The sequence below is a fragment of the Phaenicophaeus curvirostris genome, chromosome 4 (assembly GCF_032191515.1).
Source record: "Phaenicophaeus curvirostris isolate KB17595 chromosome 4, BPBGC_Pcur_1.0, whole genome shotgun sequence".
Taxonomy (NCBI): Eukaryota; Metazoa; Chordata; class Aves; order Cuculiformes; family Cuculidae; genus Phaenicophaeus; species Phaenicophaeus curvirostris.
The window spans coordinates 1,758,021-1,773,934 of NC_091395.1; the positions used below are offsets into that span (position 1 = coordinate 1,758,021).

Consider the following 15,914-nt stretch of genomic DNA (forward strand, 5'->3'; position numbering starts at 1 on the left):
AAGAGTATCAAGAACTGCTGCCTCAACCCAGACCTAAGCTGAGGTCAGGGGTACCACATACTTTTTGAGCCAAGGCACAGTTTTCCACGAGTTTCCAAGGTCTGTGACTGCTGTGTGTCCACTGCACCCTGACTTTAGCCTGGAGAAGAGGAGGCTATATGGAGACCTCATTGCTCTCTACAGCTCCCAGAAAGGAGGCTGTGGTGAGGTGGGTGCTGGGCTCTTCTCTCGTATGAAAGGCAACAGAACAAGAGGAGATAGGCTCAAGTTTTACTGGGGGACGTTTAGATTGGATATATCAGTAAATACTCCTTCACAGAAAGGGTTGTCAAGCACAGGAAGAGGCTGCCCAGCACAGTGATGGAGTCTCCATCCCTAGAGGTATTTAAAAGATGTGTAGACGTGGTGCTAAGGGACATGGTTTAGTGGTGGAGTTGGCAGTGCTGGGTTTGCAGTTGGACTCAATGACTGTAGACGTCTTTTCCAACCTTAACGACACTGTGATTTAGTAAATAATTAAAAAGATGCAAACAAACAAGACTGATAGAGGGGCGTATGAAGCACGTTCAAGCCAACTAGATTTGTTCAATGCTTTTAAGAGCTCATGAACATATGAGCTGATGAAAATGCTTTGGAAAAGAGAACATGTAGGACTATGTTTTATTTTAAGACCAAAATGTGCGGTCATAATCTAAAGAACTGAAAACCGTTTTCACCACATGAACAAATTAAAGGTTTCTGCTGCATTCATCTGTTGGGAACGATGGTGCTCTGATATATAGCTTATCTGAGTCTCCCACCTTGCAAACCCATTAACTGCTCTAGAGCGTGAAACTGGACAAAATCCCAAAGGTTTATTCCAAAATTAAATCCCAAGTAATTTATGCCATGGTTACATGCGCTGCAACAGATACACCTCTAAAACAGAGCCTAAAGGCTTTTATATGATAAGACTATGTGGCCGGCTTTAAGTCCACCTCAAGAGTTTCTGCTTTGGCAGTCTGACCCTGACGTGCAACTGAGATTCTCCGACTCAATACCTTCTCCGGCTTTCTCTTTCTCCTCTAACTCAAAAACCTCTGTTTTTTACTACACCTGCCATGTCATAAACCTTAAAATACAAAATCTTGTCCTCTAAGCCTGGCCTTTCAATGTGTTTTGCATTTCCACTGAAAAAAATCCTAAATTCTCCTGATGCTTTTTCTATTTAAAAATCCTAGAACGTGGATCAGGGAGTCATGAAATGCTGTAGATAAAGAAATCTGCTCAAAGTAATGCCTATTACTTTGTATTTCAGCAAGGTTCTCCATGTCCTGAATCCATCCGAAATCAACAATCCAAACTTAAAGCTATCTGAAATTTAGACAGGTTGCTTCTGTGCATGGAAAAGAAACATCGTCTTGCAGACAGTTCGTATTGCATTCAGGTTAACCAAGATGCAGTTGTGGTGAAACACAGGCTCTCAAAGCAAAACATCCACTGACAGAGCACTAAGGTTCAGTTAAGCCAGTTCGCATTAGGAAGGACATCAGTTCCAGCTGCTCAGACCATGAAATCATGAACACATGTATAATTCCCCATAAACGTGGAAAGCAAATCCCCAGATGAATTAAGGGCTTCCATCATTTCAACTGCCTTTTCCTTCCCTGCTGTTCTGCCGCCCCACACTATGCAGGAGGTGAGAGAATTCCTCCAAGTTGAAGCTGTCCCTCCACAAATTATCGACAGAATCAAAAACCTGCAACACAATGCTCATTTTTCTTGGAATAATCCATTTCATTCTCCTCTGGCAGCCTCGGGTCCTGAAGAACAAATAAGCTGCAGCAAACTAAGGCTATTTTAATGCTGCAAAAAGTTACAGGGAGTTTAACATCATTACGTATTTAAGCTTCTTGGATTTCCGTTGAAGCACTCATGACATTTCCTTACATTTAAATGCCTTGCCCGCCTTCCAGCAACACACAGGATCCACCATGGCAAGGATGAGGTGATGCACATTGTGTATCGGGCAGCGATGAAAATAAAAATGATGTGACTATTCACAAGAGAAAAGCAGAGGCTGCTCTGTTTCTGTAGAAAGAGGTTCTGTTCTACTAATTTTTTTGCTCTTGTATCCAAAATTCAGCCTGGCCGCTTCTGGATAAAATAGAAAGTGGCTGGACTAACTAACACAATCTCACAAAAATGAGATCCAAATTCCTAGCAGAGGAAACACTTTCCCTGACTTTAAGAGGCTGCTTCATTTGTTCTTGCTACGATGTCCAGCTTGCTTTTGAGGGGAGAAGGCACGCTCCACATCAGGCCTCCAGCATTTGCTGATTGACGGCCGAGGCAAACAGCGTCCCCACACTCTGGGCATGCAAGAATTCCAAAAAACCCAAACAGGGTGGTGGGGAAGATCAACCCAAGCGTAGACAGACCAGACACATGTTTCAAATGTATCCCACCTTAACAAAACTAATGTAAAAAATTGGTAGGTTTAACTGAAAATCAAGGCTCAACTCTTCTTTTCCCCTCCTTAAAGACTACTTTGGATTTCCCATGACTGGAGTTGCTGGGGAAGCAGAACTGGCTGCTGTGCTGGCACAGAGCCCCTCTCCCATGCCGTGCTGCCCACGGACAGCACTCCAGTCAGACACGACCCATGGAAGACAACCAGCAAGGTATGGGTGCAGTTCATACATCTACACCAATTTCTGTGCACAACATATCCTTTTAAAAGGTTTACACCCCCCGAGTTTCCAAATGACTGTTTATAACCCTGGGTCTATAACATAAACATACGTCACTGAATTTCACTGTTTTGCTTTACCACGTTGGATTCCCTTGGGGTCCTCAGCATTAGCACAACGAGGCTTAAGCTCATAAATCTTCAAGATATTGAGAACCGTAGCTTTAGCTTCTGGTTCAAGATTGTAATTTAAAATAATTTGGCCTGTGTAGATAAATCTCCCAGCCATCCTTCTACCTTGAAACCTGTGTTACTCCTAACGGTGAGTAACCTGGACTCCTCAGCCACAAAAAAACAACTCCCCTCTCCTTCCCTTCCCTCCAAGAGGCACGAGCCCTCCGTGCTGCACACACTGTCATTCCCCACACCAACAGCTGTGTTTAGTCTTCAAATTATGACTATACTTGTGCACATGCTGAATTGGGGATTCAGGTATTTAACTCCTGCATCATTTTTAAGAATCAAGTAGGAAGCACTATAAAAAAAATTTTCATTTAGTACTTTACAAGTTCTAATCAAAATTTGCAACACAAGCTTTAGAGTCACATTGGCATAGCCTCGAGTTAACAAACAGAAATAATTCAGAAAATCTGAAGTTTTGGGGCGATTTCTGAAATACTTTTCAAATTTTAGCTTCCATATATTGCTGCGACCGTTTAAGCTGTTTTAAGGCTCAGGAAAATAACTGTCTTGATTACTTAATATAAATTAACAAGCCCTTTTTTGAGTCACTTTTTCTACCTCCACTTGAAGTCAAAACACCCCCAAATTTTAAAACCCTTTTTCTAAACACCATTGTATGCACATATTTTCAAAAACAAGATCAGTAAGAACCTGGAAACCAAAACTGATCACATGGAATCCATGATGGGGCTGATAAATTCAGAAAAGCCTTCACAATACCCATTTTAAATGTCAATGAATACAATTACAAGAGCAACACATACGAAGACAGTGATCAAAGACAATTTCATTCACAGCCAACAGCAGAACCCAACATCACCACAGAGCATAACCGGCACAGCAGGTTCTGCTGCCAGCCTGGTTCAACCAGACAAGCACGTTCAGAAAGCCCTGGCTACTGGCACTGGAAAGGAAAATCATTTTGCACTCAGGCTCAAAATAATCAGTCAAAAGCCATTCATTAGCAGAAATAATAGCTGAAAGATGTTGGTGTGGCACGCACCTTCAGTATCATCACGCAATTGCTCCACCACATCTGTCAAATCCTCCCAAGAGTCTTTGCAAACAGCAAAAAAGAAAGGAAAAGAAAGAAAAATGTCATGCAAGCTGTGATCTAAAGGAAAGATTCAAAATCAAGGTATAAGAAAAGGGTAACTGAAAGGGAGATCTGCATAAAACAGGACCATTCACAGGGGAAGAGATTTGCAAGTCAAAGGGGTTTATTAGTCTGCAGAAAGCAAGGCAGCAAAGCAGTTTTTCTGTGAGTTAAATTAAGGCAGGCTCCAGGAAAGCTTTAGAAGCTTTGCTTCTTTCTGCATTAACACAAGCAAGGGTTTTGTAAAGCACATCCTAAAAAGGAAAGCAAGAAAAGCATTATTTTGTTTGCAAAATCAAAGCACTATATACTTCTTACATGTATGCAGTGTCAGCGTTTGGTTGTTTCCTCGTACCCAGCTCCCCAGCTAACAGGGAAACACAGCCCCCCATGGAAAGGAAGCACACTGAGAACAGGACACACTGAGGATGTTGTAAACAAGGTTACACAGAGCGGTAACTCCATTAGGACCGTCCCTCCAAATAAGAAGCCTCGCAGCGGTGATCCAACAGAGCCTGGGTGCAATGACAGGTCTCATGGTGTTGTTGACGATGATCCACTACAGCCTGGATGAGGCACACACCTCTGGTTCGTTGCCGGGAGCCTCTGGCTGGCTGGCAGGCACAGGAGGAGGCGGGTACCCACAGAGAGGAGCAGGCAGGGGAAGGGAAACCCATCCCAGCACAGCCACTAATTCCCGGCTTTCACACCCAGCAAACCGAACCTGAGCCTGATGGAGCTCTGGAGGTCAGGACCCTGTGAGATCTCCAGCTCCCTACTTATGTGCCCGCTTTCCCCAGCGCTACCTTGCAGTCGGTGGAGCGTCCAAAGACAGAGGAAGGTTCTGTTCCCTGTGCAGCCCTAAAGTGCCAAAGTCCTGAGCAAAGTGCACCGTCCGCAAGGTTCTCGGCCCTCCCATGGGAAAGCTATCACCAGCCTCTGCCACCAGAGTCAGGCTGGACAGCACACACATACCAACACCGCGTTTAAAGAAGGATAAATAAAGGCTAAATACCAGTGAAATCAATAATTCACCCGACTCCTAAAGCTGATTTTTTGGGATCAGTTTTTTCCATAAATCAGTTGCTCACTTTTCCCCTATGGCACAGCACGGCTACAATGCTTGGAACAGCCAAACGCCTCATTCACTGGGTCCTGTCCGCATACCCTGGTTAAACCAACAACAGCTCTTAGTTCCACAGGGATTTCTCCCCTCCTTGTAGGGCTGGAGAGGGACACAATCAGGATCACCCACCTCTCACAGAGATCCTCTTGGGGAATTTTCTGCTGTTGCAAGCACAAAGCACTGGTGATGCTCCCCTCCCACCAGCCTCTCCACTGCTGTGCTTATTTTGGTCTTTTATTACCAGTATTGCAGCTTTCTGTAGGCCCAGGAGCTGTTTTGTAGACAGCCACGTCCCTCGTGCCTTCCTGGACCCCAGCGCACACTCATCTTTGGTGCTACAAACCGGACTCCAGGAGGACTCACAGGACACTCCCACCCCTTTCACTTTTTATTAGGACTTAAAACACAGGTGTTAGTTTGCGTAGTGCTGTTGTGCAAAGCGTGTTCCACAAATATTGAATTTCTTGGTCGCACTAACGTGGTTAATATTTTCTACCTTTACTTCTAGCACTTCTGAAAACAAATCCAATGAGAGCCTGGCTGCACGTGCAATGATTTATTTAATAGCTGTTTCCATCACGTGCCAAGACCAGAACCAGATTCTGACCAGCCCTACCCGTACACTGACGCCGAAGCCAGACATCCTTACTGACGGGTCTGTCATCTAACAGTGAGCATTTGTGTCTTCCTCTCAAGTGTTAATAGAGCATCTCATAACAAAAAAAGACTGCCAGTTAATTTAGTAATAGGTACAGAGAAAACTGCCAGCCTTCACTTGATCTTTTCCAGGATCCTTCTCACGTGATTTTTCATGTCGACCTCCTCCCTATATGTGCCACGTAGCCTCTATCTATTCCATCCCTGCACTCCTCCAAGCCCCTTTCTCTGCTTGGCTCCATACCCAGAACCCACCCAAGGCCTCCACCCTGCTATGACAGCTCTTACCAGCAGGCAGTGAGGTTTACACATGGGACAATGGGGTTTGCTTCCTTGCCACTTCAATTTCTGCTTTTTCAAACTGATGTAGGAAACGACAGAACTGGATCAGGCCGGCATGGCCCAAGCAGTCCGGACCACACCACTCCGAGTGACCGCGTTGCCTTTTGCACAGGGGGGCCAGACACCTCGCGGGACTGCTCTGGCTCTATGGGACAATTCCTACCCACTCCACCACAAAAGATTAAGGCACCTTGGGTTTCCTTAACCCTTAACGAGTGATCCACCCAAAGGTTACAGACAAATGCCCAGTGGGGTCACAAATGTTGTTGTCCATTATATCCCTATCTGCAACAACCTTACCTTTTTTCTAGTGAGCTATGTGTAAATATATGCTGGCAGAACGGCACCAGGGTATTTGTACAGACACAGGGGCAAAAGCACCTAAGTGATTTGCGCTTTCTTTCATATTTTTGTTCATTTCTTCACACACATAACTCTGGTTCACAGACGTTTCATTTCTTCTTTTAGCCTGTACCTTTTCCCCACTTGTTCAGAATTTCCATTGAAACACACCATGCATGTGTGTAAATATCACAAAACTCCACAGCTCAGTTTTGTTTCCCGGTTCCTCACCACAGTACTGCTAAGAGAAACTCAATACTTCAGATTATTAGAGAAAATGCCAAAGCCTGCAACTGGTGTGGACCAAGTTTAGAGAACAGGATGACCAAGACTTTTCAGTCTTCAAAAAACAACCACCTCCTTCAGCCAGATTCCCAAGAAGACAAATATTACAGAATTGAGTGTCCCACTAGAATAAATACACAAGCAAGTTCTTGACAAAGCAACTGGAGTACTCATCACTACAATATTCATAATGAAAAGCCTAGCTGTTATTTTAACACTGAAGTTCCGAGGTTGCTCTCTCTGCCTTGCTGACATGGGGGCCGCATTCTCCACTGCTCTGAACACCAGCTGCCATCCAGCACCAGGAAATCAGATGCAGCTGGGGCCCATTTACCCAGTTCAGCACTGGGGCAAGAAACCCCCAAGAGCCTCAGCAGAGGGACCACAGCTGCTCAGGAGCAGCACAAGTTCAAGCGTTCTCACTGCCAACCACAAAGCCTTCCAGATCAAATGGCAAATGAGGTTTACCAGGACATTCAATCCTTTGCTAGCAATTTAAATGCAAAACCACCTTAATGAGCAGGGATACTAACGTATATGAAGAAGCAGCCCTGCTATTCTATGACTTCATTCCACTAATAAGAACGCTTCAACAGAGGTGAAAGTTAATGGGGAGTGAATGATTACCTATAGTGAGAGAACTAACACAAACTTTCCCTTCAAACTTTATCTTCCTGAATTTGCTCATATTTTCGTTTCTGGGTTAGTATTTCTCACAGACATAGCCAATACCTAACGTTACACCGAAATCTGGAACCACTCGTGCAAGAATAAGGGATATTGCCAGGGGATACGCTTTCCCATGCAAATAAAAGCTTTTAAAAATTAACCCTGGGAGAACATAGCAGCATAAAAATGATTTCATGCTGCTGTTAAACAGAAAGAGTGCTTCATATTTTATTTTGACTTTATTAGCTTAACACAGGGCTGGGAACAGAAATCTTAATGAATATCTCAAGCTACCCCTGTACACCTGGATTCTAGTCCAACTGTGCACTGCAACACACCGCTCCCACACGTCCCAGCAGCCCCGGACACACTTGGGAAAACGCTCAAGTCCAAGGGCTAACCAGTGAGCTGTCACACCAGTACCCAATGCTGGGAAAATTAACAAAAACTGAGTACGTGAAGGGGAAGTCGAGATCGTGGCTCCTCATACTGTGGGCAGGACAGGGATAAATCAGCGTCCGATTCTTGTCACGGGGTTTGGAACAGGTCTCATAAGCGGAATCCAGTGGAACTTCCCAAATGTCCCTGTGATATTCTAAGTAAACCTAAACAAGCACCAAATACACTCTTCAATAAATGCTGGGAAGTTCCCATAGACCAGAGTGGTGCAAACCCTCTTTACTCCTGTCAAGCTGCTGACACAGGATATATTTGTCAAGGTATGATGCGCAATGAACACGATCACCTCAAACATGGCATCTTGGCCCATTCCTGGTACTGCTTACCAGTAAATTCCCCGGTTTGCAGCAGAACACCAAGTTCTGACTCAAACTGCTTTCTCAGCGATCAGTTTTCCACCCACATCTTTCTTACTTTCATTAGCAAATACTTTGTGAATGTAACCAGGAGGATGGAAGGCTCCAGACTACTCATACAACACTTTTTCATGTCTGAAGACAGACACTCAGAACAAAGTAGTGAACTCACACACTCTGTTTACAGTTTCCAAGCACCATATGAGAATCCAGTGCCTCCCAAGACTAAATTGGTCAGGGTTTGGTTGGTTGCTTTTTAAGCGCAGAGTTCTTAGCAAAGGCATAAGGAGAAGCTGACGAGTCAGTACAATAACCCAAAAAACCCCAGCATCGATTTTTGGGAAGTGAAAACCAAGCTACAGAAAGCACTCGGCAAATGTCTGTTGAACTCCTTCAACTGCTCGTAAAGGCTGGCACAAATTGGATAATTGCTGTGCAGATGCTTCCAGAAAGCATTAACTCTGCTGAAGAAACCAACACACACATCAGGGTTCTCGCCTTCTATCAGCAATAAGGGCTAATTTTGAGTTTGCCTACAACAGCAGAGGAGGTAAATACTGAACACAGCAAAAACACCAAGGAACAAAGGCCGTTTTCTCCTGATCCTTCTTCTTTACTCAACACTGTCCTGTTATCCAAGCCCGAATATTCCAAGCATTCCAGGCCTGTATTCACGTCACCTTTTTTCCGTTAAGGCTAGCACATTCTCCTTCACTCCCTGCTCAAATACTGCTTTTGTCATGAAATGGAGATGTACAGTCACGTTATTATATTTATTTAAATCACATTACCTCATATTTGTTGCCTGAGGAATGATAAATAATATAACTAATAAGAAAAAACTTAAGTGGCCAAGAAAGAAGATTAAGCAGATGCTGTTAATCTCATTGGAGGTATGTGAGAAATTTCTTCAGATGATATTTGCAAAACAGGTGGATGGTGATGCGTCATCAAAGAAAAGGGACCAGTAGAGTTGCACCATCATGTTCAAACACCTCGCAGTCCAAAAACTGGTCTGAAAGCAACAAGACAGGCTGCACCCTCGAATGCCACGAGCAATCTATTCTGAACTTAAAGCAGTTTAAGAAAAGACACTGTTGGAAACTGACTACATAGAAACTCTGTCTCTAAACACATGTGCAGAGAGAGCCTTGCATAAAGAAAAAAACACCTCCATTCATTTCATTACACACACACACACCCCTACCCAGCACCCAGCTGCCCCAAACCGCTCTACAGCATCTACTCTTTGTGCTTTCATTACAAACCATGACAAGTCACAGCAGTATTTTTAGTCCAAAGCCGTTATGGGATGTTGTTGTTTTCAAGGCTGCTGTCACCACTCTTGTTTTAGCACGTGCTGCCCCTCACTTGGCAGCACCGCAGTCATGGACATGACTGGTTTTTCTGTGCCATGGACATTTTTACACAGTTAAGGCTTGCACTGCGCTAACAGAAATAGCCACAGATCTGCAGCAAACTGGGAGGGGATATAAAGGAGAAACACATACTGGGGAATTCCAAGTCCACTGTCCATGAGGGATAACAGGACAAGTAAAGAGGTGCATCACAGGCATTAACGGTGTGATCTCACTGCCTGCACACAATGACCATGGAATCGTAGAATCATTTAGGTTGGAAAAGACCTCTAAGATCATTAATTCCAACCATCAGGCATTTCCACATGTTGCAGCTGCATGGAGTTACATGGAATGCTTCTCCACAACCAACCTCCTTCCAGAGCGAGTAACTGCTATAAGAAATGTCTCATTTTACTTTAGCACTTGATAGCTTGCACAAAAATACCCCAGAGAAAACCCCAAGCCATTACTTCTCCCCTCTATCTTGGTTGCAACACTGTGACACTTGTGATTCCTATCTCCTACTGAATTTAAACCGGCCTCACATTGCCCAGATCTGACTTCATTTAGACTGAACAAGTTTGAGAGAGCAAAGAAAACAGCTCTTAATTGTAATTTCTTAATTACAGCGTTGAAAATATTTTAAAAAATTTAAAACAGAAACCAGAATCAGAGCAGCTCTGATATGGCTCTCCCTTTGCCTCACAAGGCACTCAGTCACCATCTCTAAATTGCTTCCAACCAGCTGGCAGACTGGCACGTGGTACTGGGTGTCCTCAGCAGCTCTTTACATCTTCACCTTCCCTCCCTTCTGATTGTCTGTTTTCTCAGTCAGTTCCCTTTCTGCCCTGCTTGTGATGGGATTCACTGCGAGCACGGAAGGCAGAGCACAGTCTCTAGACCCACGATCCAACTGCTCTTCAAAACATTCATGACCACTAACATACATTATCTTGCAGACCATTGGCTTCACCTTTCTTCTATTCTATCTGGTCTCCGGCTCCCTCAAACTTCACCTCTTCAGGGGTTCCTGCACCACGTGTACTTCTAACAAGAGAATAACATCATGCAGGTTCTGTCCGCATGTGAATAGTCCCAGCTACTCTCAGGACTCCTTTCACAGCAGATCTGTCCTGTAACGGGAAAGGCACAACCCATGGCGCCATCCCACCTCTCCCCACAGTTTACTTTTCCTATTCCACATTTGCAGAGAAGCCCTAAACCAAAGTTCCAGAGTTCTTGCCTGGGTGTGCTTTGTTCCCAGCAGACTCACGAGGCCTCACCAGGACCACAGCTCCAGCAGCAGAGCCCAGCACGGTGTATAAGCCCTCATGCCACATGGTCCTCTCACAACTGCACGGCTCTGCAGCTCCTCCACCAAAATACAGAGACTCTGGCCCCCTCCAGGCAAACTGAGGTGCCAAGAAGGCACCCAATTTGCAAAACAGAAATATGACTAATAGGGTCCTACTGTTTCTTGAAACCCTTGTGAAGTATGCAAGAAAACATGGGCAAATATCTGAGCAGAAAATGGAGACAAAAGGTGGAATCCAAGGGATGATTGAATGAAGATTGATGGGCAAAAAGGATTTGAGCATTGAGAAGAGCATTTGGTTCTTCTGGAGAGCTGGACCAGTTCTACTCAGGACATTTTACGGGAGCATGTGACTGAAACTAAAACATCTGAATTACAGGTCAAAAAAGACGAAAAAAAATCTGATCTTAGTTATCAAAAATGACACGACCAAAAGGTAACTTATTACTTACATGCCATACACACACCACTAATTGCCCATTTCAGCGCAGACAGGATTTAAAAATAAAATCGGGGACATTGTAATTCTTGACACTAGCAAGTACATCCAGATCACGCAGATCCCTTCTGTTCTGAATTACAAGTTGATCCTATGAGGATTACAATTTCCGCTGGTCTGAGGTGAAGCTCCTTACAAAGATGACTGATTATTCCAAGTAGAAATTTAACATCCAGTAAAACTGTGCAGGGCTGTTTTACACTCCATCACCTTTCCTAAAAGCTGAGATCCGTGTTCAGTCCCACATACACACATGCACTCTTGGACATGCAACAGAAATGCAATCGCAATGTTTTTCACACTTTGGTCCCTTGAGATGCCTCAGTGATCCCTATTTAGTCTGCAAACAAACCAGAGCTTAGCAGCACATTCCACTCTGTGCCACCTGCACAGCATAGGGGAAGCTCTGGTTACCTAATTAAAATTTAAAAAAAAAAAAATCAAAAAAAAAATCTCATTTTCTAAGCCAAGCAGATTTGCAAAATCCGCTTATTTGCATACAGACAGAATTGTTTCAGCTGAAAAATAAAACTAATTGCTTTTATCATTAAACCAAGCATCCATGTTAGGTGCTATACAGAATAGAAACAGTAACAAGAACACTCAATAACTACACTCATGCATCAATCCTTCTGCTACCATGGAACTGAAGTTTTGCTCAGAGTTACAAACTCCAACTCTGTGGCAAGAATGGGACTACTCCAACTTTACACTGTTTCATCTCAGATTGGAACCTGTTTCCCAAAGCGGTTTGCCTCTGGCTTCAGAAGAAGCAGAATCGGGCTTGGTTTTACCAGAAAACATCACCTCCACAGGAGGATGCTGACCGTTTTCAACACCAGTGAGCGAGCCTGTGATTCTCACTATGCCCTCACATTGTGAGCTGCCTCCCTGTCCCTCCAGCTCCTATCACCAAACTGGCCTCAAGTGGGATTATTCCAGGGAAGGCTGCATCAAACCGACTCCCAAGGAAAGGGCCGAGAGCAGAAATGTGGAGCATCCACTGCGGCTGCTGCCTTTCTGCTTTGGGAGCCCTTGGAGGACAATGGGAAAGCACAGCACCCTGCCTCAAGCTCCTCTCGCATCACAGCTCCAAGACTTGGCGCCATCAAAACTCTGCTGATGATGCAGAAGATTCCTACTGGAATTGAGTTCTGGTGAGGGATATGAAACTAGAGGAGGCAGGAATCACTCACTTCGGCCTCCTACTGTACCTTTATACCATCATTCCTAAGTAATCTTCTTTAAAAGAAAAATCATCAAAAAAAAGAGAAATAATAAAATGTACCCGCTATTAACAAACCATTTCCATTGGAAGGAAAAAAAAAACCCACGTACTGCAGCTTCTTGTTCAGCACAATTCAGTTCTCAAATAATTTACTTAGTTTTGCCCTACCTTTGGTATTGCTACAAGAGAAAAGCACCTTTAAAAACAGCAAGGTGGAAACCCACACCATAAGTGATCGTACCAAGCAAAGCCTGAAGGTGCGAGGCCTGTCAGACAGGGCAGATGAAAAAGCTGGGAATGCAAGAGAGGAGAAGCTGGGACCACTGGTCTCCCGTGCCATTTCACTCCCAAGTCATCCCAGGGTGTTCCATGACAGCAACTCAGCACAAGTGTGGCAGTCAAAATCTTCCACCTAAAATCTTATTTTCCCACCGCATTTTAACCTTTCTCATCCCATGTGCTGCTCGGTTCTTGACCCTTCACCTCCTTTTCTGACCTCCCAATTCTAGGATGCCAGGATGGGTGCAGACATCGGCGCTGCAAGGCCAGGAGCACAGTTTCTGCTCCTCCTCAGCATGACGGCAGCACAGTGAGGAGGAGGAGGAGAAAGAGGAGGAGGAAAAGGCAGGATGGCTGCCTCTGGGGCAGAGCAGATCACTGAGGGAAGAGAGGCCAGTGGCATAAAACTCTCCAAACACAGCAAGAGCTGAGGGACTGCAACTGGAGGCTCCAAATTCTTATTTCAGCAAGCTTATGGATTTGCTATTGCAATAAATGTCTTGACGTATAAGGAAAAACCCCACAACATTCTGTACTGCCTTTGACAGAACTCTGGAGCCTTTTCTTCTTCCCTATCGTTCTGTGTCAGGTTTATGGAGGAATTGCAGGACACCCTGGCCTCACCTCCTAGGTCCCCTGCTCCTCCTCTCGGACAAGCACTTGGTGCCCGCAAGCCCCACCATCCCATCCCTCAACCCGTGCGCACCGCAGCAGTGCTGATGCAGTGGCACCAGACCCAACGCCAGGGATAAAGCTGGGTCAGCTTTTCCATTATCAACCCTTCTTCCTGACCTTCTGTCTCTGCTAAAAATAGGACCCCGGTCCAAAACCCCCACCCAAAACAACTGGTCCTTCTGCCTCCCAACAAGCAACCTTAATTTATGAACAGATAAATGGCTCCATAAAAGCCTGTACGATACAGCTTTTGTCTTTTTTTAAATTCATTGTTGACATAGAAATTACATAATATGGCAATGCAACGAGCAAGTAGTATTGTCCAACCCTTTCTGATCCCTGCAAGAGAGTGACTGTACTTTCAGCTTTAAAAACAGCTATTTCGTTTTGGGAAAGGGTTAATCTAGTATCGGGGTTTGAATTATTTACACAGGCATGCAAGAGTGCAATCTGGACACATATTTGGCCTATCTGAGAAAGGCAACCCAGAAAAGCTCTATTACAGACTGGATCTATGTACTACTGGTCTAACGCAAGCCCACCTTCCCTGGGAGTTTGCTTGGAGCAAGAAGGCAAACAGAGAGGAAAGAGACACATCCAAAAATAAGGATGTAAAGATCCAACTGGCAGTGTGACTGAGAGGTTTTCCAGGCCACACTGTGGGGAGCCCTGAATTGCTCAGAAGGTCAGTTACTAACAACAAGATGACAAGTCAAGAGTAGTTACTACCAAAGAGAAAGAGATCATATATATAAAAGTCAGTCCACCTACACTGGAGTTTACTGCCCCTGAAGTCCCAAAGCACACCAGCAAGACTGAGCAGGGTCTGAATAAGCCCATGCCGCAAAAAAGAACGCAGGAATTGGAAGCTGGATGAGCGACTGCACCCTGCTCACCCTGCACTCACTGCTCTGGTTCTGCTTCCCAAGCCTGCAGCACTGCTCCGAAACCCCAGGCCATCTCCAAAGGCAGCACTGGGCTCTGCTTTTGAGGCTTCTGTCTGCACCCCACTGTGTGATGAGGTATTTGGCAAAGCAAATTCAAACCCAAGGGCTGCTACCACTGCAAGCAGCTCTCAATAGGAATGAAATTATCACCTGGGGATTAATTTTAAAGCTCAAATCCTCATCACAATTTAGGCTGCCTCACCCAATAAGACAGCAATGCAGTAAGACATTACAAGCCAGCGTCAAACGGGTCAGGCAAGACTCCTTGCTGGAACTGCACTTCAGTAGTGACTGGGAAAGGGTTGAGCATGAAAAGATGGAGCTGTAAAAACCAAGCTGTAAAACCAAGATGCTTGGCACCCAGCCAGGGGCACTCGGAACCTGGCCATGTTGGTGACCACAGGAGCACTGGCTTCTCTCCAAAATTCCAGCAGAAATTCATCCTATCTCTTTCTTCCCTGCTTTATTTTGGCAGAGCAATGTGTGTGGATATCCTTTTGTGGTTTTAGCACTCACAAAGCTTTCAATCCTCATATTAGGTGACCTGATAGGGAATTGTTTTCAGCACCACCACAAATTCTTTTAAAAGAAAGCAAGATGGGTTAAACCCCTGCTTTTGGGGCTTTCCAAGCCATTATAAACAACAGCATGCTCAACAGAAACAAGCTGGAAGACTTGTGATGGTGGAATCACTTCCAGTAGGCACAACTTGGGGCTTTCCAAAAAGTACCTGCTGACCGCACGCTGACACACGTCTGCTTTTTGCCAGCATGCTCCATTTGTAGCAGCTGACAGCTAACAGAGCTGAGAGCTCTGTTTTAAGAGTAAAATCATGATTAAATGTTATCACCGAGCACATATCATGGTTATCTTCCCAAGACACACAAACCTGATCTTTCCAGATACGTCTTAATAATTGAACACAAACCCATCTCTTCTAAAAGGGTGGGTTACAAAAGACGCAGCAGATTCTAAGGGTGATCTGAAGCACCGGTTAGGCTTTCTAACATTTCGAATGATGTCCAGGTTCTCCAGAGCCTCTTGTCCCAGAGGCACCCCCTCCCAACTCAGCACCGTACCAATGCGATGGCCGCGGGGGTGCTGAGGCAGGGAACCGGACCATACCTTCGTGGGTAGGCTCTGGGTCGGGTGTCAGCGAGATGTCATCCAGCTCACGCAAGCAGAGCCATTCTCCATCCATCGACACTCGGAATTTGCAAAGATAGATGGTCTCCATGGCAGCCTGAGTGATCTTGTCTGTGGTGGGGGTTGGCATGTCGCTTTGAGGCGTCAGAGCAGACATGATGACTCAGCTGGTACAACAACGGGGGGGAGAAAAATAAGAACCGAAAAGAAAAGCTTTC

General features: G+C 45.0%; 1 protein-coding gene across 4 annotated transcripts in view; it reads right to left on the bottom strand.

The window, feature by feature from the left end:
* Positions 1-15,914, bottom strand: part of RUFY3 (RUN and FYVE domain containing 3) — a 44,251-nt gene that overhangs the window by 21,250 nt on the left and 7,087 nt on the right. For 3 of the 4 annotated variants that reach the window (XR_011337269.1, XM_069855030.1, XM_069855032.1), the window contains exon 2: positions 3,918-3,971. The exons of the other annotated variant lie outside the window; for it this stretch is intronic. Coding sequence is in view for 2 of the 3 variants with exons in the window: in XM_069855030.1 (XP_069711131.1) it covers positions 3,918-3,971 (54 nt within the window). In the remaining variant the exon portion in view is untranslated. The remainder of the gene's footprint in view (positions 1-3,917; positions 3,972-15,914) is intronic. 4 annotated transcript variants of the gene reach the window in all.